Source organism: Schistocerca serialis, unplaced genomic scaffold, assembly GCF_023864345.2.
Source record: "Schistocerca serialis cubense isolate TAMUIC-IGC-003099 unplaced genomic scaffold, iqSchSeri2.2 HiC_scaffold_897, whole genome shotgun sequence".
Taxonomy (NCBI): Eukaryota; Metazoa; Arthropoda; class Insecta; order Orthoptera; family Acrididae; genus Schistocerca; species Schistocerca serialis.
This window is the reverse complement of record NW_026048515.1, coordinates 669,683-692,164: the sequence shown is the minus strand read 5'-3', so window position 1 is coordinate 692,164 and position 22,482 is coordinate 669,683. Positions and strand designations below refer to the sequence as shown.

Sequence of the window (22,482 nt, the reverse complement as noted above, 5' to 3'; positions counted from 1 at the left end):
ATGCCCATCCTAGCTGCATCTTCCCGGATATTCTCCATCCACCTAATTCGAGGTCTTCCTCTTCTTCTCTTTCCTTCTAATTTCTTAGTGGATGCTATTTTGGGTAGTCTGTTCTCCGGCATCCTTGCTACATGACCAGCCCAGTTCAGTCTTCTCTTCTTTAACATTTCCACAATGGTACTATGTTTGTACAGCTCCCGTAGTTCTTCATTTTTCCTTATCCTCCACTCCATGACATTTTCATCGAAGATTGGTCCAAATATTTTTCTTAGTATTTTTCTTTCAAATATCAACAGTTTTTCTTCATCTTTTTTCCTGGATGTAATAGCTTCACATCCATATAATGCTACTGGTACAATAGTTGACTGATAAAAACGGATTTTGAATTCAGTACTAAGTGATCTCATCCTTAAAATTTTGATACAGCTGTAAAAAGTTCTATTAGCTGCTGCTAGACGGGCGTCTATTTCTATTTCTGCTCTATTGTCTCTGCTAAAAAGACTCCCTAAGTACTTGAAGTGGTCAACTGCCTTGAAAGTGAGACCATTTACGGTCAGTGGTGTATTCTTTTGGAGTTTTTTACTTATGACTAGATATTCTGTCTTTTCTTCATTCACATGAAGTCCAGCTTTCTCAGCTATTTTGTAATAATTTTGCATCATCCTGATTAATTCAGCTTTTGAAGTGCTTATTAAGGCTACATCATCTGCATAAGCAAGTCTAGTGATGTTCTGTCCCTGCAGTTGGATCCCTTGTGGATTAGTTTTGGTGAATTAATTCTCTATCAATCTTCTCTAAGATAATATTAAATAGAATAGGTGAGATGGCATATATATATATATATATATATATATATATATATATATATATATATATATATATATATATATATATATGATGTACAATGTATCAAATGATAGCTAATTCCGGTTGTGAATCAAGGCAAAGTATGTACATGAGTGCTTGTAAGGTGCGAAATTACAGCCGCCTTACAAAATAAAGCGTCCGTCGTGATAGTGGAGTCGTCGGAGCGTTGGAGGAGTGCCATGATGTGTTGCGTCAGCTGTCAAACATTCTTCGCCTCACTGCACTGCAGACAATGTTCGTTAGTGTCCTGCGTGCCACATATAAAGCACAGCGGTGAATCTACCAAGTGAATGTCGTACAATCGTGTGTGTGTGTGTGACTATCTTGTGGCTGATAAATGTATAGCAAGACGATCTCTCTGCCGTGGCGTGGAGAGGCGCTTGGACAGCTAGCCAGATCTGTCGCCAATCCCTCATTGGGTTATTTAAGTTCGACAACATTGCTGCCATGATGATGCATCAAGTATACATGTATCTCACGCCTGGTGGGGATTCTCGTGGAAGGTATTTGTAATTGAACATAACTGAAATCAACAAAGAATATCGCGACATGGGAAAAAGTAGGTGATATTGTGCCTTCCGCCACCGGTGGTTCAAAGGATGGGGAAAGAAGAACGTCCAGGGTCACCGACGTGATGGTGTGTTGCTCTTGGTTCCACGTTCTTACCGTCGCTCGCAGGTATAGAGCGAGAGCGTTGCTCAGCACACTCATGGGATTAAGTCCTCCACAATGGTGTTGGAGAGTTAAAGTCTCGTATTTGACCTTAAACAGCATACCTTGGCTGACACGGTGTCCAAACCTGTCAGCAATATCATGCGGCATTGGCAGTATCTGTGCCAAGTGTTGTAGTCATGAGGCAAGAGTAACTTTAGTGTGTTCCACCCACTGGAGCAGGTCGCAGGTTTGGAGCGAATTGTTATATATATGCAGCCGGACATGGTGGAGCAGAGCTCCCAGCTACCATTCGATGTGCATAATCTTGGTTTTATTCATGTTGACCCTGTTACCCGCCGCCACGCCGTATGCAGTAAGAAGGGCAACCACTGCGCGAGTATCATCAAGTCGTTGGTATATGCACGACATGTGAAGGAACTCGCATGAAATTGGACGCCTGTAAGAGTCCGTCGAAGAGTCCGCGTCAACGGTTTTGGGTGCTATTGCAAAGAGCACTATCGATAAAGGACATCACTGTCTAACTCAGCTGTAAACAGGAACCGTACCCACCTCTCTGCCATTGACTCTCACCGTCGAAGGAGCGCGGTGAAGGAGGCGCATGGGGGTAATGAAATCCTAGGGGAAACGCCATGCGTCAGATGGTCGAGTCAAGGAAATCATAGTTGATCCTGTCAAAGGTACGATCAAAATCGGCTGATACGAATGCCGTTCGCATGCAGCATACTTCCATGAGGGCAGTGAAGTCAAGGTATCCACCTACGATAGAGTGAATGTTGCTTCAAACCTCTAGACAAGTCTGATCTGGTGGTAATGTCTTGGATATTACTGTTTTGAGCATTGCCGCCAACATTCACGCGGAGATTTTGTAGTGAGTATTGGACATCGTGATCGGTCGAAATTGATTTGCGCTGACAATCCCTCCGTTTTCGGTATTGGTATTAGCATTCCTGCCATGAATTGGGACGGGACCTCCGTGTCAGGGCGAAATAACTCATTATACATCAACGCCCATTGTGAGATCATTAGATCCGCAAATTCTATATAAAATTCGAATGCTAACCTATCTGGCCCATGCGATTTATGTACCACATCCTTCTTGAGTGCCAACCTTATGCCATCTTCCGTTAGAGGTTGCAAGAACGCCGCTGCATCCGAACCATCGACTCCCGTGTGCAAATGTCGCAATATCTTGTCTCCCATCTGACTGTCGGTCGGCGTCTCGGCGAAAAGGAGGCCGTAATGTTTTAGAAATCCAGCAGCAATGTCCTGGAAGCCAGAATGAGATTTTCACTCTGCAGCGGAGTGTGCGTTGTTATGAAACTTCCTGGCAGATTAAAACTGTGTGCGGGACCGAGACTCGAACTCGAGACCTTTGCCTTTCGCGGGCAAGTGCTCTACCAACTGAGCTACCCAAGGCCGACTCACGCCCCGTCCTCACAACTTCACTTCTGCCAGTACCTCGTATCCTACCTTCCAAACTTTACAGAAGCTCTCCTGCGAACCCTGCAGAACTAGCACTCCTGAAAGAAAGGATATTGCCGAGACATGGCTTAGCCACAGCCTGGGGGATGTTTCCAGAATGAGGTTCTCACTCTGCAGCGGAGTGTGCGCTGTTATGAAATTTCCTGGCAGATTAAAACTATGTGCCGGACCGAGACTCGAACCCGGGACCTTTGCCTGTTGTCAAGGGCCGATCATCCCCATCATGGAGCACTGTGAACAACTACTGCCGATTACATGCAAGCCCCTGGACACGTGATGCATGGAAATATGTTCTCCATCAACGTTGTCCAAGCACCAAGCACGGATCGAAAGTCCCTCCAATCGACGTTTCGCGAGCGATAAAATGCACGCCTGAATGCCATGGACTTCCTTTGACGCTCGGGCGATGGCACCCTAAGGACAGCTCATGAAGCACCGTTTAGTAATATTTAAGTGTATCCCGGAGCCATCTTGTATTCTCCTTGCCGTAAGTTATGAGAACCCTCCCTACCGCCAGCGAGTGCCTATCTGCCAGGCTTCTTAGATCCACAGGCGACATTCATCATCCACCAATACCGATAAATTAAGTTTCCATGAAGTATGGTTCTGCCAGGCCTGTTGCCGTGGGAGAGTTAACGTGCACGGATATGCAAGGTGATTCGTAAAAGCTATGGGTCAATGTTCAGCAGCCAATATGTGATCTAGTTATCTATCAGAAACATAAATCCGATCCAGTCTGCTCGACGAGTGGCTAGTAAAAAGCGCGTGGCCCTCAAGCTGCCCTTGGATCTTTTCCCGTGTGTCCATTAGTATCATGTCTCGGCAGATTGAGCGCAATGCATAACAGGAGTTGAAATTGGGCGTTTGATTCTTTGGCCCCTCCTACCAAGATGTGATCATATTTGCAACGGAATAAGAGCACAACCCGAGTAAAACTGCGCACACGCCCGTCAAGTGTCAGACCCAGAGTGTGTATAGATGTTGACAATACGAATGCCATTCACTGTCATTGACAAATCCTGGGCTGTAGAGAGATAATCGAGGCCACACACTGGAATCCCTCCCCGGACCAAGATCGCCGTGCCACGTCCTACGACTGGAGTCGGCGCTAGGTAAGTGTTGTAACCAGACACGTCTGGAAAGGCAGCAGGGCAGGTTTCCTGCAGCAGGGTATCTACAATACTGGCCATTAAAATTGCTACACCAAGAAGAAATGCAGATGATAAACGGGTATTCATTGGCCAAATATATTATACTAAAACTGACATGTGATTACATTTTCACGCAATTTGGATGCACAGATCCTGAGAAATCAGTACCCAGAACAACCACCTCTGGCCGTAATAACGGCCTTGATACGCCTGGGCATTGAGTCAAACAGAGCTTGGATGGCGTGTACAGGTACGCCTGCCCATGCAGCTTCAACACGATACCACAGTTCATTAAGAGTAGTGACTGGCGTACTGTGACGAGCAAGTTGCTCGGCCACCATTGACTAGACGTTTTCTTTGGTAATAAATCTGGAGAATGTGCTGGCCAGGGCAGCAGTCAAACATTTTCTGTATCCAGAAAGGCCCGTACAGGACCTGCAACATGCGGTCGTGCATTATCCTGTTGAAACATAGGGTTCCGCAGGGATCGAATGAACTGAAATGTAACGTCCACTGTTCAAAGTGCTGTCAATGCGAACAAGAGGTGACCGAGACGTGTAACCAATGGCAACCCATACCATCACGTCGGGTGATACGCCAGTATGGCGGCGACGAATACACGCTTCCAATGTGCGTTCACCGCGATGTCGCCAAACACGGAGGCGACCATCATGATGCTGTAAACAGAACCTGGATTCATCCGAAAATATGACGTTTTGCCATTAGTGCACCCAGGTTCGTCGTTGAGTGCACCATTGCAGGCGCTCCTGTCTGTGATGCAGCGTCAAGGGTAACCGCAGCCATGGTCTCCGAGCTGTAGTCCATGCTGCTGCAAACGTCGTCGAACTGTTCGTACAGATGGTTGTTGTCTTGCAAACGTCCCCATCTGTTGACTCAGGAATCGAGACGTGGTTGCAAGATCCGTTAGAGCCATGCGGATAAGATGCCTGTCATCTCGACTGCTAGTGATACGAGGCTTTTGGGATCCAGCACAGCGTTCCGTATTATCCTCCTGAACCCTCCGATTCCGTATTCTGCTAACAGTCATTGGATCTCGACCAACGCGAACAGCAAAGTCGCGATACGATAAACCGCAAACGCGATAGGCTACAATCCGACCTTTATCAAAGTCGGAAACGTGATGGTACGCATTTCTCCTCCTTACACAAGGCATTACAACAACGCTTCACCAGGCAACGCCGGTCAACTGCTGTTTGTGTATGAGAAATCGGTTGGAAACTTTCCTCATGTCAGCACGTTGTAGGTGTCGCCACCGGCGCCAACCTTGTGTGAATGCTCTGAAATGCTAATCATTTGCATATCACAGCATCTTCTTCGTGTCGGTCAAATTTCGCGTCTGTAGCACGTCATCTTCGTGGTGTAGCAATTTTAATGGCCAGTAGTGTACATCCGTGGTGTAGGTTACGTCCCGGAAAAGTTGGAACTTTGCAAGCGACGTACGTTGTTAATAATCACTGTTCCCACCTTACATGCTTGGTTGGTTGTCGTCCTCATGGTCGTGGCATGTCATTGTAAACTTCAAAGGCGACAGTCCACTACATATGCTCAGAGGGTTGCCCGCCCCCGGACTTCCCTCTGTTGTTTTCGTCCTGTGGTGTGCTCCCAAACTATGGGGCGCTTTTTGCGACGTTTCGGCGATCGTTGTTTTGGCGCCCTGCCATCTGCCGATTTAGGCGAAGTTTTACGTTGTTCATCGGGCTGCCGCCACATCCTCGTTCTCCACTTCCACGCCGCGAGCTACTTGTGTGGCTGCGGAAGGTTCCTCCGACATCTGCGATGAGGAGGATGTAGGTGTACCCCCTGTCACCTCCCCGCTCCTCTGTCTCGGTCTGCTCTTGCATCAACATGTCCGTGTCACGCTCCGGACTCGGTAACACCTCCCGGTGGGCCACCGACGTACGTCATCGGGAGTTGCGTGTAAACGTCTAGCTATTACGCTTCCACACGTGGCAGTTGCATGATGCTGATTTGTATGTATTCTGGGCGGATATGTCCTTCCCCACTGCAGCCAGAACATGTCCGCGGCTGGCCATCGAAAATCACAATAGCCTGACGTCCTCCAGTATCAAAGCATGTTGTTGTTGTTGTGGTCTTCAGTCCTGAGACTGGTTTGATGCAGCTCTCCATGCTATTCTATCCTGTGTAAGCTTCTTCATCTCCCAGTACCTACTGCAACCTACATCCTTTTGAATCTGCTTAGTGTATTCATCTCTTGGTCTCCCTCTACGATTTTTACCTTCCACGCTGCCCTCCAATACTAAACTGGTGATCCCTCGATGCCTCAGAACATGTCCTACCAACCGATCCCTTCTTCTAGTCAAGTTATGCCACAAACTTCTCTTCTCCTCAATCCTATTCAATACCTCCTCATTAGTTATGTGATCTACCCATCTAATCTTCAGCATTCTTCTGTAGCACCACATCTCGAAAGCTTCTATTCTCTTCTTGTCCAAACTATTTATCGTCCATGTTTCACTTCCATACACGGCTATACTCCATACAAATACTTTCAGAAATGCCTTCCTGACACTTGAATCTATATTCGACGTTGACAAATTTCTCTTCTTCAGAAACGCCTTCCTTGCCATTACCAGTCTACATTTTATATCCTCTCTACGTCGAGCATCATCAGTTATTTTGCTCCCCAAATAGCAAAACTCCTTTACTACTTTAAGTGTCTCTTTTCCCAATCTAATTCCCTTATCAAAGCATGAAGATTTATATTTGTTAAGGACGATTCGTACCTGTCGGACGCCGTTTAGCACAGAACAGGAGCTAAAAGTTGGCCAGCGTTCTGGTGAATGACTAGGTACCGTGCCATATGATCGCAGTGATTCAGTAACCATCGATTCTGGTACCTCAAACGGCAATTCAAAGATCCGAATGACCCTTACTCCCAAGCGTGAAGGAGCCACTGTTACATTGCCGATATGGCCATCAGTGTGTCGAAATTTAAATGCCCTATGAGCAGTGGCGAGAGTTCTTTGACATGCAGCTTCATTGGTTGTCTGGACATAAATTGTGCTGCTTACAATGGATAGGTGTATCGCAACTAGATCCGAAGCAGATAAATGAACTTCGTCCCCCGAAAAACGCTCCATTTCAAACTGTTGGGTCTGGCATATTCATTGTCAAACGTAAATTGGATCGTAGTCTTTCTGAAATTATGTGTGATGGCGATCTTTTCAGACAATAACACGCTCGAGCATCAGTGGTGTGAATACTTCCTCTTCCATGAGCGCCCGAGATCGGGACAAAACTTCCTGCCTAATGCAGACTACGTCTGAGCTACCCAAGCACGACGCACGACCCGTCCTCACAGCTTTACTCCATCTGACAACTCGACTCCTACCTCCAAACTTTTTCAGAGCTCTCCTACGAAACTTACAAGACTGGCTCTGCTGGAAGAAATGATATTGCGGAAACATTGCTTAGCCACAGCCGGGAGTATGTTTCCAGATTGAATGCTTGGTTAGCTCAGTCGGTAGAGCACTTGCCCACGAAAATTAAAGGTCCTGAGTTCGAGTGTCGGTCCGGCACAGTTTCAATCTGCCAGTAAGTTTCATATTAGCGTAAACTCCCCTGAAGAGTTAAAATTTCATTCTGAAAACATCGCACAGGCTGTGGCCAAGCCATGTATCCGCAATATCCTTTCTTCCACGAGTGCTAGACTTGAAATTTCGCAGGAGAGCTTCTGTGAAGTTTAGAGGGTAGGAGACGAGGTAACAGCGGAAGTGAAGCTGTGAGGAGGGGTCGTGCGTCGTGCTTGGGCAGCTCAGTCGCCAGAGAACTTGTTCGCAAAAGGTAAACGTCCTGAGTTTGAGTCTCGGTCCGGCACACAGTTCTAATCTCCGAGTATGTTTCACATCAGCACACACTCCACTGCAGAGTGAAAATTTTATTCTACTCGTACTGTATTTGATTCCAAGGTGATGAAAATACATGTTATTATACTTTAGTTGTTGCAGATTATAATAATTTCTGACCAATATGCTCGGCTCTTCCCTATACGTCGTGAGGTAGCTTAGCTCACGACGCGCAAATAAGCCAGACTATATTCACCCAGTATTGGAGAATAAGAGCACCTAGCAACTTCAAATAAACTCTACAGTAATTTCAAACCTCTCCAATTTTTTTTCTCACTGATCCTGCCCCGTCTCTCTCCTATGAAATAACGGAAGGAAAAAAAAAATTATCGGTTGTTACATTTTCTTTGTTTATGCAGCAAAACTTCAGCATGAAGCCTGACGTTTTAATTTATTACTTTTTAAATACCAAATCTATTCGCAACACTTGTTGCAGACAGTACCCACATATACCACTGAATGCGCCGGCAAAGTTATATCACTGTACCACACATAGTTCAGGAGATGCGTCGTAATAAACATTGAGATATGGGGAACAACTAGTGGAAATTACCCGGACTATATTCATTCACCGTTTGCTAATGAGAGCGCTTAGTGGTATCTGTGTATTAAATATGAAGTGAAACAGTTTTACACGAGGGAGTTCGACTCCTGAAATTATTAAGGGTTGGGGTTGCTGGTATGCTGGAGCTCCGAGCCCTGATGCATGCGGTGTGTCTAGTCGTCCAGTAAGGTCACACCTGAGTAGGTGGCGTAGCGCCCACTATGGAGAGAACCTGAAGCAGCGAACCTGGTAAGAGACGTATCTGTCGCTTTTGCCGACAAACACGGCTATGGGGGTGGAGACGTTCTGCAGGCGGTACTCCGGCGGCGCCTCGAGTCCGTAGCGCCGCAGATTTTCTTCGCGCCCCCAATCGTACGCTTGGAACTTCCCTGAAACGAAACGAACAGACAGCAGTCGCAATGAGGAGCGTCGTATTTCACCTGCACACTAAGCGTAAGGAACAATCACATCAATGTAAAGTCATTTTCGGTTCCCAAAAAACATGACTTAATTATTTTGGTAAGCAGTACACTATTGGACATTAAAATTAGAACACTAACGAAGGCGGCATGCACACAAACGCCAAACTGACATTATATACGTATACGACATTCTTAGATATAAAAATCATTAGCATTTCAGCCCCATCCCACATTATTTATTTATTTAGCGTAAGGAAATACAACCTGAACTAAAAACTTACATACATGAATCGCAAAACTTTGCAAAATAAGTAGAACTAAACTACTAAATATACGAATGAGTATCTAAATTTTCAGTCCATTCAAAAGCTGTATCTGTCACTTCATATACACTCCTGGAAATTGAAATAAGAACACCGCGAATTCATTGTCCCAGGAAGGGGAAACTTTATTGACACATTCCTGGGGTCAGATACATCACATGATCACACTGACAGAACCACAGGCACATAGACACAGGCAACAGAGCATGCACAATGTCGGCACTAGTACAGTGTATATCCACCTTTCGCAGCAATGCAGGCTGCTATTCTCCCATGGAGACGATCGTAGAGATGCCGGATGTAGTCCTGTGGAACGGCTTGCCATGCCATTTCCACCTGGCGCCTCAGTTGGACCAGCGTTCGTGCTGGACGTGCAGACCGCGTGAGACGACGCTTCATCCAGTCCCAAACATGCTCAATGGGGGACAGATCCGGAGATCTTGCTGGCCGGGGTAGTTGACTTACACCTTCTAGAGCACGTTGGGTGGCACGGGATACAGGCGGACGTGCATTGTCCTGTTGGAACAGCAAGTTCCCTTGCCGGTCTAGGAATGGTAGAACGATGGGTTCGATGACGGTTTGGATGTTCCGTGCACTATTCAGTGTCCCCTCGACGATCACCAGTGGTGTACGGACAGTGTAGGAGATCGCTCCCCACACCATGATGCCGGGTGTTGGCCCTGCGTGCCTCGGTCGTATGCTGTCCTGATTGTGGCGCTCACCTGCACGGCGCCAAACACGCATACGACCATCATTGGCACCAAGGCAGAAGCGACTCTCATCGCTGAAGACGACACGTCTCCATTCGTCCCTCCATTCACGCCTGTCGCGACACCACTGGAGGCGGGCTGCACGATGTTGCGGCGTGAGCGGAAGACGGCCTAACGGTGTGCGGGACCGTAGCCCAGCTTCATGGAGACGGTTGCGAATGGTCCTCGCCGATACCCCAGGAGCAACAGTGTCCCTAATTTGCTGGGAAGTGGCGATGCGGTCCCATACGGCACTGCGTAGGATCCTACGGTCTTGGCGTGCATCCGTGCGTCGCTGCGGTCCGGTCCCAGGTCGACGGGCACGTGCACCTTCCGCCGACCACTGGCGACAACATCGATTTACTGTGGAGACCTCACGCCCCACGTGTTGAGCAATTCGGCGGTACGTCCACCCGGCCTCCCGCGTGCCCACTATACGCCCTCGCTCAAAGTCCGTCAACTGCACATACGGTTCACGTCCACGCTGTCGCGGCATGCTACCAGTGTTAAAGACTGCGATGGAGCTCCGTATGCCACGGCAAACTGGCTGACACTGACGGCGGCGGTGCACAAATGCTGCGCAGCTAGCGCCATTCGACGGCCAACACCGCGGTTCCTGGTGTGTCCGCTGTGCCGTGCGTGTGATCATTGCTTGTACAGCCCTCTCGCAGTGTCCGGAGCAAGTATGGTGGGTCTGACACACCGGTGTCAATGTGTTCTTTTTTCCATTTCCAGGAGTGTAAATCTTCTAGATTTCCAGGGCAAGCTCGTCTGCTACACCTTGCAACAATGTGTTTGATGGTCTGATGCTCATTGCCACAACCACTTTGAGATGGTGAAGCGTTTCCCCATCGGTGGAGGTTTTCGTCACAGATACGATGGCTGGTACACATCCTATTAATTGTTTTCCAAGCACGTCGCGATAATTCCATACAGCTGGTCACGTGATACGTTTTATGAGGGTCTGATATTCCTCATGGGGAATATTGTTCCAGGTTTGCGACCACTTCCTACTCATGTTGAAATCCACTACTTGTAGCGATTCTGTCGATATTATAGGTGACTGCCTGGGCTTTAATGGGCTCATTTTAAGCGCAGTGCATTGGGAGCTGAGAAATTTTGATTAATTTTCCATATTCCTTGAGAAGTTGAAATTCAAGGTGAAAACCTTCAGCTGTCTTATTTTGCACAGTGCTACTTGTTCTGGTCATAGACCATTTCCAAGCTTAGCCCAAACGAGGAAATAAAAAAATAGAGCCTGTACAATTTGACAATAACGTTATTTATTTACTTAAACAGCGCCGTTACCGGTTTCGAACCGATAGGTTCATCTTCAGACGGCTAGTTCACATTTTACATTACATTTTGTATTTTGTTTCCGCACCTGACGAAATTTAGGTGATGTAAACAAATTATTATTATTAAATGGAAGATGTTTGGGTTACTTACAATGAAGAATCCGCGCCATTACGTTCCAGTGCAGGTTGCTTATCATTTTGCAACACTGAAAACTGTATAATGCACTTCTTGTGTATATATATGCAGATAATGAAACGCACCAATCATACACTTACAAGTTTCATCACATGGAGGTATGCATACAAAGATGGCGACATTACAATCATAACAATGCCAAAGACTTCCACTCTCAGACATATTTCCTTTCGTACACATATGTGACAGTAGATATTTACAAGTTGCTAATGTTACGTTACTTACTATTTACACTGAAAGAGAACTGATGAAAATTAAGATAAACAAAAAAGCAGTCAGTTATAAAGCGTTACTGCAGTGATATTACGTAAATATTATGGTATACATTGAAACAAAAGTACATGATAAGGGCCAGACGTACATAAATAAATGTTACAACTATGCACATATTATGGCTTCAATTGAAAGCACAGTAAATGGGTTGGGATGGATGTGCATATATAAATATTACAAATATTACAAAAGTGAACTTTTTTATTTTTACTTTAAATTGGAAAGCAGGTGAATGAAATTTTGAAGAAAGGCTGCGTTGGCTAACTTCGTTTGTTCATTGAGGAGATTTTGTGGTGATTTGCTTTTATATACGTATATTTCAACGAAATATCATCGATATGTGCTTTCTGAACTGAAGGCCCACTCGTGTACCCTTGATGACTGCACAACAAAACGCTTTACACTTCACGTGGGCTCGTCAACACCGACATTGGACTGTCGATGACTGGAAACCTGTCTGACGAGTCTCACTTCCAATTGTATCGAGCGGATGGATGTGTACGGGTATGGAGACAATCTCATGTATCCATGGATCCTGCATGTCGGTAGGGGACTGTTTAAGCTTGTGTAAGCTCTGTACTGCTGTGGAGTGCTGAATTAATTTTTTTTCTATAAATTCCTTTTTCTCGAAGGAAAGCGTTTGCTGCTTCTGTTTTCATTCCACTGTTTTTTTTAGGTTAGAGTCAGGTTACAGACAGAGAGTATTGAAAGAGATTAAAACAGAACAGTGACATAATGTCTGTAGCACTATCCAAAGAAACAAAATTTGTGTGTTTCATCAGAAGATTAGAGGACTGAAAAATATGATAGATGAGCTTCTTGTATGCCTAGAAAATGTAGTAAATTTTGAAGGTATGGATGTTTTGTGTCTCTCTGAACACCATGTAACCGCAGGGATGGAGAAATTAAATTTAAAGGATTACAGATAGCATTCATGTAGAGTCAACATGGAAAAAGGAGGAGTTGCTACTTATATAAAAACTGGACACAAAGTTAAAAATATTGAAACAAACAGTTTTTGTGTGGATCAAATCCTTGAAGCAAGTGCTTGTGGGTTGATACTGCAATATACTTCTATAGTAATTGTAAAATCTACAGATCCCCTCAAGGTAACTTTCAGCTATTCATGAAAAATCTTGAGGCATTATTGAGCTAGCTGTCAGACAAAGAGAAGCATTTAGTGGTTTGTGGTGCTTTAATGTAGATTTCTTAAAAGATACGGTAGGAAAAATGAGCTAGAATCATTGTTTGGTTGTTACAATCTAGTACGTGTTGTAAATTTTCCAACTCGAGGGCAACATAGACAGTGCTCAGGCAGAAACAATTAATGTGTACCCAGTTGTTAATGGGTTATCTGATCATGATGCACAGTTAATGAAAGTAACACATATAGCACCTTAAGGATTCAGGCACGTTCATACATGGCAGGGAGGCTTATTAATGTGAACAGGATACAGACCTTGAAATGCAGCCTAGAAGAGGTAGAATGGGATGAAGTATACACATAAAATGATGCTGATGCCAAATTCAATTCATTCCACCGTAAATTTGTCTCAATATTTGAGAGTTGCTTTCCTGAAACGTTATCCACAAAAGCCATTGCTGCTTCTGTTTTCATTCCATTACTAAGGGAATTAAGATATCGTTTAAGAGGAAGAGGGAAATATATGGAAAGGTCGGAATAAGTCAGGATCCGACATTACTTGCTCACTACAAAAGATACTATAATGTCTTAAGGAAAGTTATTAAGAAGTCGAGAAGCTTGTGTGTTCTGATAGAAATTAATAAGATTAAATCTATGTGGAATATTGTCAAACGGTAGACGGGGTAGGCTGACAGTGCACAGCATACCATAGCAAGAAAGCTAAATGATGATGTTGTGAGTGACAATTCACAAGTTGCAAGTATTTTTAACAATCACTTTCTGAATGTAGCAGCAGAAATAGGGTTAAAGGTTTCAGGTGAAGAAGCAAAAAAATATGTTAAAAATGTCATTCCCCAGGACTTTAGGCCTTTAGAAATAGCACCAACATACCCCACTGAAATTAAGGGAACTATAAATATACTGAAAAACAAGAGCTCATGTGGTGTAGATGGAGGCTCTAACAGAATTTTGAAGTGTTGTTCTAATTTAATAAGTGGAGTCCTTAGTGATATATGTAATGCTTCGCTGGCACAAGGAATTTTTCCAGACAGATTGAAATACGCAATTGTCAAACCTCTTCATAAGAAAGGGACAAGAGTGACTCAAATAATTATAGACCAATCTCATTGCTGACTTCATTTTCTAAAACATTCGAAAAAGTTATGTATTCAAGAGTAGTCTCACACTTAAGTGAAAATAATTTACTCATACTCAGCATGTCACAGTTCGGATTCAGGAAGGGTTACTCGACTGAGAATGGTACTTACACATTTACCCATCAAATAGTACAAGCCCTAAATAATAAATTATGGCCGTGATCTCTTCAAGGCATTTGATATTGTGGATCATGTCACACTCTTAGAAAAACTCAGGTTCTATAGAATTGAAGGCTATACACACAGCTGGTTTGAATCATACTTAATGAACAGAAAGCAAAACGTTGTGATGAATAGCACAGATAATATTGGGAGGGTGGTAAATTCTAGTGAATGGGGAGTTATAACAAAGGGAGTAACACAGGGTTCAATTTCAGGTCCTCTGCTGTTCCTTATTCCTGTGAATGACCTCCCACTTAACGTTCAGCAAGCGGAACTAGTACTTTTTGCAGATGACATGAGTGTTATAATAAATCCCATTCCAGAAAAAGCAGCTGAAGATACTGTTAAGGATGTCTTTCAAAGAATTATTAAGTGGTTCTCAGAAAATGGACTCTCTCTTAATTTTGAAAAAAAAACTCACTATATCCAGTTCTGTACACCGAATAGAGTCATACCGACAATTGATGTAGCATATGAACAGGGCTCAGTTAACATGGTAGATTTCTCCAAATTTTTGGGTGTTTACATTGATGACAGCTTGAACTGGAAGAAGCATGTTACTGAGCTTCTCAAACAACTAAGTTCAGCTTCTTTCGCTCTTTGTATAATCGCTAGCCTTGGTAATAAACAGATCAGCCTCCTAACGTACTTTGTATATTTCCACTCAATAATGTCTTATGGAATAGTTTTCTGGGGTAACTCACCACTTAGACATAAAGTATTGATTGCACAAGAGAGCAGTGAGAATAATTAGTGGTGTTCACCCAAGGACGTCATGTAGGCACCTTTTCAATGAGTTAGGTTTTTAACTGCAACATCAGAGTACATATATTCGCTAATGAAATTCGTTACAAATAATCCATCTCAAAAAAAAGAAGATTGTACTTCTAAATGTAGTTGCATGTGTAGAACTAAAAATTTTAGTAATATTAATATTAGCACTATTCATGTGTGTGTATATATATCTTGTAATCTGACCTGTTCCTCATCATATCGATAAAATAATCGGGAAAATGATCTACGGAACATGACATAACTAAAAAAAAAACCACTAACTAAACTGTTGGTTCTGCAGCCGAGTCTAGCGAATCTGAAAAATTTGGGTGTCGTTTGCCAAGGTTAGGCAGTTAACTGCCAAGTTCATGTTTCTATTGCTAAGCCTGACTCCATCTTCTGCGGGTTTGTCACTCGTTCCTTTTCGCTATTCGCGGATCACTTTCTCGAGCACACAAAAGCATTTAAATTAGAGGCAAGAGTTCATCTCCTCGCCCGACCCACTTCCTGATTTCATAAACATCTGGAATCTTCAGCATAAATTTCACTTTGTAGGTGGTGTCAGTAAGAGAATGTGCGATAATGGTCCCTGTTTTTATTTTTGTATAAATCAAATTGTTTGAGGACCTATTATAATATTCTTATGCACTACATCGTTCTGATTGTTGGACCCAAGAGTGTGATGACGGATTCAAGTCCAGTACACAATCACAAAAACGCGGAAAACATCCAACGCTTGGCATCTAAAATTGCCAAATTCTTTGTTGAAATAGTCTCCTGCACCGGCTAAAAATAAGTACTTGTGGCACCCAGTGCGCAATAGACTTCTTCGTGTCTTATTTTTCGTGAAGAACGGAGTGTAATCGTACAACTACGATTTCTGAAACATCAGCTATAATGCACACAATAATTCACAATCTTGTAACGCCATATCATCAAACTGGGCGAGGATTTTTGGCGATAATTTCAACTGTACGTTCCGACCACGCATCTGCGAATACGTTCACAGTCATTTAACAACTACTACACCATCTTCGATACCAGTGCAGCGTCTGTACGAATTTAATCTAGTTTGGTTGTGATATGTATACCAACCGAACTCTTAAAATTAAAATGTTCAGTACAAGTACGAAACTCGTTTTTCTCCAGCTTATGCGTCGCACGTGAGGTTAACAACCTAAGACGACCAACAACTAACATCTCCACGCGCTGTCAACACAGTATTACCGTGGTTTGAAAAATATACCGGTCTTTCTCAGAAATCTGGCATACTTATTAAGCTACATCGGTGCGAAGTAAACTCGAAACGAATCGATGTTAAGACCGAAGGTAGTGGCCAGGAGGCTGTGTACCAAGTGTCCTTGGAATGCGGTGTTCTGCTTGATCTGAAACTCGATTGACAGCACGCAGTATTTCGTGCAGTATCTAACACCATGTTACGGAGTAAAATCAGCGCCGGCATGCCACTCGGGAACGACTGAGAAGAGAAGAATGTGGGAAGACGTCAGTCAATCGCACGCTGACCGACCTCCCTCCAGGACAACAACGCGTCAGCAGCGGCCCCTGGGTGAAGACGACATACGCGCCGAGCCCGACTGGTGGCAGAACACTTCGATAGCAGCTTCAACGTTTGCCACTTCGCTAGCCGACGCATCGTAGCCTCTTCACTAGCAATTTCTACGTAGCACAGTTAAGAGACCAGCAGTCACTGCAGTTCAATTGACAGATTTTTGCTAGTTGTGGTCGCTAGGACCAGAAGTGTTACTTGTGTTTGTCTGTTCTGAAGAAGACAGGTTATTTTGTGTGTCGCCCTTTGCTTGCGACACATCTGTGTGATTGCACTTGTGGATGATCTTGTATAAAGGACTACAGGAATTCTCAGATCAAAGTTAAGTATTTGTACTTGTCTTTTTCTATTAAAACTCATTAATTCGAGTTGTTTGATTGCTTGCCTAGCGAACCGAGTATGCAGGATTCATAGACACAACACACCATACAGCTTATATACAGAAAGACCGACTGAATAACGGGACTTATGTTTCGCTACAAATCACCGAAATTGCAGATACTGGCGTTTGTGATCGCAAGACCAAAAATTAACTAAAATCGCTCAAAAGTGGCATCTGGAACGGATTTGATACTTCTGAGACTCTATACCGGTTACGTAAAAGACCTTGCTCCTCCATAGCGGCCTATAATGATGATAAGAATCTGCTGAATAATGGAACAAAATTTTATGCTCACGAATTACAACGGTTTGGGAAAGAAAAACCTCCTTTTAAATATGAACATGATTTTCGCAGACAGAAATATTGCGAAACTCAACGCGCTCTGCTAATCCATTAGGACCAGAGTGCCATACACAACGGCGCTTGGATCTGTACTGAAGAGCCAAAGAAACAGGTACACCTGCGTAATATCGTGTAGGGCCCCCGCGAGCACGCAGAAATACCGCAACACGACGTGGCATGGACTCGACTAATGTCTGAAGCAGGGCTGGAGGGAACTGGCACCATGAATCCTGCACGGCTGTCCATAAATCAGTAAGAATACGAGTGGGTGCAGATCTCTTCTGAACAGCACTGTGCAAGGCACCCCAGATATGCTCAATAATGTTCATGTCTGGGAAGTAACTCAGAAGAGAGTTCCTGAAGAAGTAACTATCTAGCAATTCTAAACGTGTAGGGTGTCGAATTGTCCTGCTGGAATTTCCCAAGTTCAAATGGTTCAAATGGCTCTGAGCACAATGAGACTTAACATCTGAGGTCATCACTCCCCTAGATCTTAGAACTACTTAAACCTAACTAACCTAAGGACATCACACATATCCATGCCCGAGGCAGGATTCGAACCTGTGACCGTAGCGATCGCGCGGTGTCCAAGTTCATCGGAATGGATGCAGGTGATCAGACAGGATGCTTACGTACGTGTCACCTGTCAGAGTCGTATCTGGACGCATCAGGGGTCCCATATCACTCTAACAGCACATGCCCTACACCATTACATAGCCTCCAGTAGCTTGAACAGTCCCCTGCTGACATGTAGCGCCCATGAGTTCTTGAGGTTGTCTCTATACCCCTACACGTCCTTCCCGTCGACACGATTTGGAATGAGGCTCTTCCGACCAGGCGACATCATCATCAACAGTACAATGTCGGTGTTGACGGGCCCAGGCGAGACGTAAAACTTCGAGTCGTGCAGCCATCAAAAGTACATGAGTGGATCTTAGGCTCCCAAAGCCAATATCGATGATGTTTCGCTGAATGGTTCGCATGCTGACACTTGTTGATGGCCCAGCACTGAAATCTGTAGCAGTTTGCGGAAGGGTTGCACTTGTGTCACGCTGAACGATTCTCTTCAGTCTTCGTTGGTCCAGTACTACCAGCATCTTTTTCCAGCAGCAGAGATGTCGGAGATTTGATGTTTTACCGGATTCCTGATATTCACGATACACTCGTGAAGTGGTCGTATGGTAAAATCTCCACTTCATCACTACCTCGGAGATGCTGTGTCCCATCGCTCGTGCGCCGACTGTAACATCGCGTTCAAATTCACTTAAATCTTGATAACATGCCATTGTAGCATCGATATTGGCTTTCAGAGCCGAAGGCCGACTCGTGTACCCTTGATGACTGCGTGACTCAAAACGTTACCCCTCGCCTAGGCCCGTCAACATCGACAATGCACTGTTAATGATTGGGAACTTGTTGCCTGGTCGGATGAGTCTCGTTTGAAATTGTATCGAGTGGATGGACGTGTACGGGTATGGAGACAACTTCATGAATCCATGAACCTTGCATGTCAGCAGGGCATTGCTCAATCTGTTGGAAGCTCTGTAATGTTGTGGGGCATGTGCAGTTGGAGTAATATGGGATCCCTGATACGTCTAGATACGATTCTGACAGATAACATGTACGTAAGCGCCCTGTATAATTCCTTCACGTCCATTGTGCCTTCCGACGAACTTGGGTAAATCCAGCAGGACAATGCGACTCTCTACTTGTCGAGAATTGCTACAGAGTGGCTCCAGGAACACTCTTCTGAGTCTGAGTAAACACTTCCGCTGGCCACCAAAGTGCCCAGACATGAACATTATTGAGTGTGTCTGGGGTAGCTTGCAACGTGCTGATCAGACGAGATCTCGACCCCCTCGTTCTCTTACGGATTTAAGGACGGCCCAGCAGGATTCCTGGTGTCAATTCTCTCCAGTACTACTTCCGACATTAGTCGAGTCCATACCACTTCGTGTTTTTGCACTTATGCGTGCTCGCAGGGGTCCAACACGATATTGGGCAGGCGCAGCAGTTTCTTCGGCTGTGTAAAAAGTCTCATGAAATCAGCAAATGGAATCTCCCGTAAGTTTCAGAGTACTACTAGCAATGGAGCAGTACAATCATAGTGCGTAGGGAGTTGAAAAGGAATGGCGTATAATGGCTGAGCAGCTACTCATGAACCATACATTGTCAGTTCTAGGAGACGATAGAGATGGTGTAACGAGCGATGCAACGAGTGATTTGGAGCGATGAATGACGCTCTACGGCGTGGCAATCCAACGGGAGGGTTTGGGTTTCGCGAATCTGTGGAGAAGGTTATGTGCCACCAAGTGCAATGCCAACAGTAATGCCCGTCAGCAGCTGAAGGTATTAATATATAATTCTAATTTGTGATTGTTGTCATCATATTGTCACAAGCAGAGAGTTTATATGAGAACAGTGTCGGCATCTCCTGTCAATCAGTGGTACTACAAAACAAAACTGATAGTGCACAGTCACATGGACACTTTCCAGTAATCTTTGTACCTCCCATCATCCGGTTAATATCTTCTGAGTTTAAGTAAAAAAAAAAAAAAAAATTATTTGTGCGCAGAAAGGTGCATTCTTGAAGGTGAAAGCTAAAGGTGTCTTTCAGAACGAAAGGTAAGTGACATATTTATAACTTCATACATGTCTCCAAATGAGGACATTGTGATTCAAAGGTTGTAATAGCATAGAAATTTAGGACGTTATTTCGCTGTCTTTTTAGTCATTTAACGGTAATTTCACAATACCCCGAGTCCGAGATGGACGAACGCCACTTACAGAAGAAGCAGTTACAGACCTCCTTCATTCATCTGAAATTGGTGGTCTATCCGGTGATGCTGGCGATAATTTTGAACAAGAGGACAATGCTGGAGGTAGTGTTAGACTTTTATATCATACGGTATTGTAAGCTGAGTAGCCTAGACGCAAAGCCCGTCATGTGCATGGGAAGTGAGCTAATCACGAAACACTCGTCCCATCCAATCGACAATGCATTGGTAGCCAGATTGTTATTGTTGCGTACGAATTTGTTACAGCGCAGCCAACCTAAAGCTGAATAAGAAACATATTCTTTCTAATCGTAACAGACTGAAAGGTAGCTTTGAATGTCCAGACTGGTATGTCTCCGATGTCTGTTCACCTGCTTTGCATCCGGACACGGCAGGGAGACAGCCACGTCTATTGGGCATTTAGTGGGCTTTGCACCCGAAGGCAACATGCAGTTAGCTGCTTTTGAAACCAAACACGATTTTAGACAGCCATTTTCGGCGGTTTAAAGCCCGTTTTTCAACCTGTAACCTACTTCATCATGTAGGCGATGAAAAAGTCAATATAGCCGTGTGCCCACCTCAAAGTCGACATAAAATAAATTTAGCGGAATTTTCATCTGGGCTACCCAGATGTACGTTTTTTTATGAGTTTTTCTTTTGCAATAGCATTTTTTATTATTGGTTCTGCAGATCCCCTTATCATCGAAGCGCAAAACAATGATGACAATGAACAAGACAATCCTGAAATAGATATTGTGGTTGTTTGTGGGATTAAAGGGACCAGACTGAAATAGATATTGTGCCTGAAACTGATGTGATAAGCGTTGTTGATCTAGAGTGGCATCATCATTTTGGACAATTAGCACCTAAAAAAGATATACGGTGGAGGAAAAGGGGACTCACTTATGTATCTCCTTTTATCGAATGGTACAAATGTTACTCTGAGCCGGTGGATAACTTTGAGAGCCCCTACCAATTTTTAAAAAAATATTTCACCGATGTTCTTGTGCAGAAATGTGTGAAATGCACAAATATTTATGCAGTTTACAGAAGTGTAGGTAACTTTGCTCTTACGACAGAAAAAGAAATACTTTCAGTTTAAGAATTCACATTCTGATGGGAAATTTGAAACGCCCCAGGATTAGATGTTACTGCTGCAGCTACGTATTTCCCAAATAGCAGACACTATGTCAGTTAATCGGTTCCTAAAGCTGGGACAGAACTTCCACTGTGTTGACATAACAAATGATCCTGATAAAAATTATCGATTTTGGAAAGTCAGACCAATGCACAATTCCATAACGGAATGTTTGCTGAGTTTACCAATAGAACAACATGTTAGTATCGATGAGCGCATCGTGCCTTTCAAGGGATCATTGAATGTAAAACACTATGTGAAGGGCAAACCGAAACCATGGGGAATAAAAATATTTGCACTCTGTGGAACAAACGGTCAAATGTTTGTTTTTATAATATATCAAGGCTCGACGGCGTAACTTGATCCAGTAATATTAAAATTTTTTGGTCTTAGTGCATCAGTAGTGGTAAAATTAGCAGAAAGAATCAATGAAACAAATGTGCTTCTCATTTTCGATAATTATTTCCCAAATTATAGTCTCCTGCAGTACTTGAGAAATAAGAATATATACGCAATATGTACTGTGTGCCAAAATCTTTTCGAGAACCCACCTTTTTCTAATGAAAAAGGCATGAAGAAAGGTGGTAGAGGGTCTGCTGCGGAACTAATAAATGAAGATGTAGAAGTTATAGTAACAAAATGGTATGATGGTAAGCCATTGGCAATGGCATCCAATTTTGTGGGAACTGGAAACAGAGATATGTGTAAAAGATGAGATAAAACTGAAGGGAAATATGTTGCACTCGACTGGCCGGAAGTTATTCAAGTTTACAATCAACATGTGGGAGGGGACGACAAGCTGGATTTTCTGATCACAATTTATCGCACATTCATCCGATCGCGAAAGTGGACGCTTCGCAAGTTTGCTCATGCAATTGATGTTTCATGTGTAAATCCTTGGACTGAGTACAAGAAAAACGCATCAGAACTAGGTGTTCCTAAAAATAAGAGCCTTGACTTGATTCACTTTAGGCAAGTGTGGCCAAAATTACTGACAAAAATTGATAAGCAAGCTGCCACGAAAAGGGGGCGTCCCACTAGTGAGAGCCCTATGCCATCTCCAAGTACTTCAAAACGAGCCAGTAGAGAATTTGTCCAGAAGCTGATGTTTTTTTTTGGATAACGTTGGGCATCTTTCGGTGGTTAGTGACAAAAATCATTTGACAGGTGCA

At 44.0% G+C, this 22,482-nt stretch overlaps 1 protein-coding gene across 5 annotated transcripts in view; it reads right to left on the bottom strand.

Moving 5' to 3' along the window:
* The window catches only part of LOC126452539 (lipase 3-like), a 165,518-nt gene that overhangs the window by 11,140 nt on the left and 131,896 nt on the right, over positions 1 to 22,482 (bottom strand). For 4 of the 5 annotated variants that reach the window (XM_050091100.1, XM_050091101.1, XM_050091102.1 and 1 more), the window contains one exon: positions 8,853 to 8,995. The exons of the other annotated variant lie outside the window; for it this stretch is intronic. In XM_050091100.1, the coding sequence (XP_049947057.1) occupies positions 8,853 to 8,995 (143 nt within the window). The remainder of the gene's footprint in view (positions 1 to 8,852; positions 8,996 to 22,482) is intronic. 5 annotated transcript variants of the gene reach the window in all.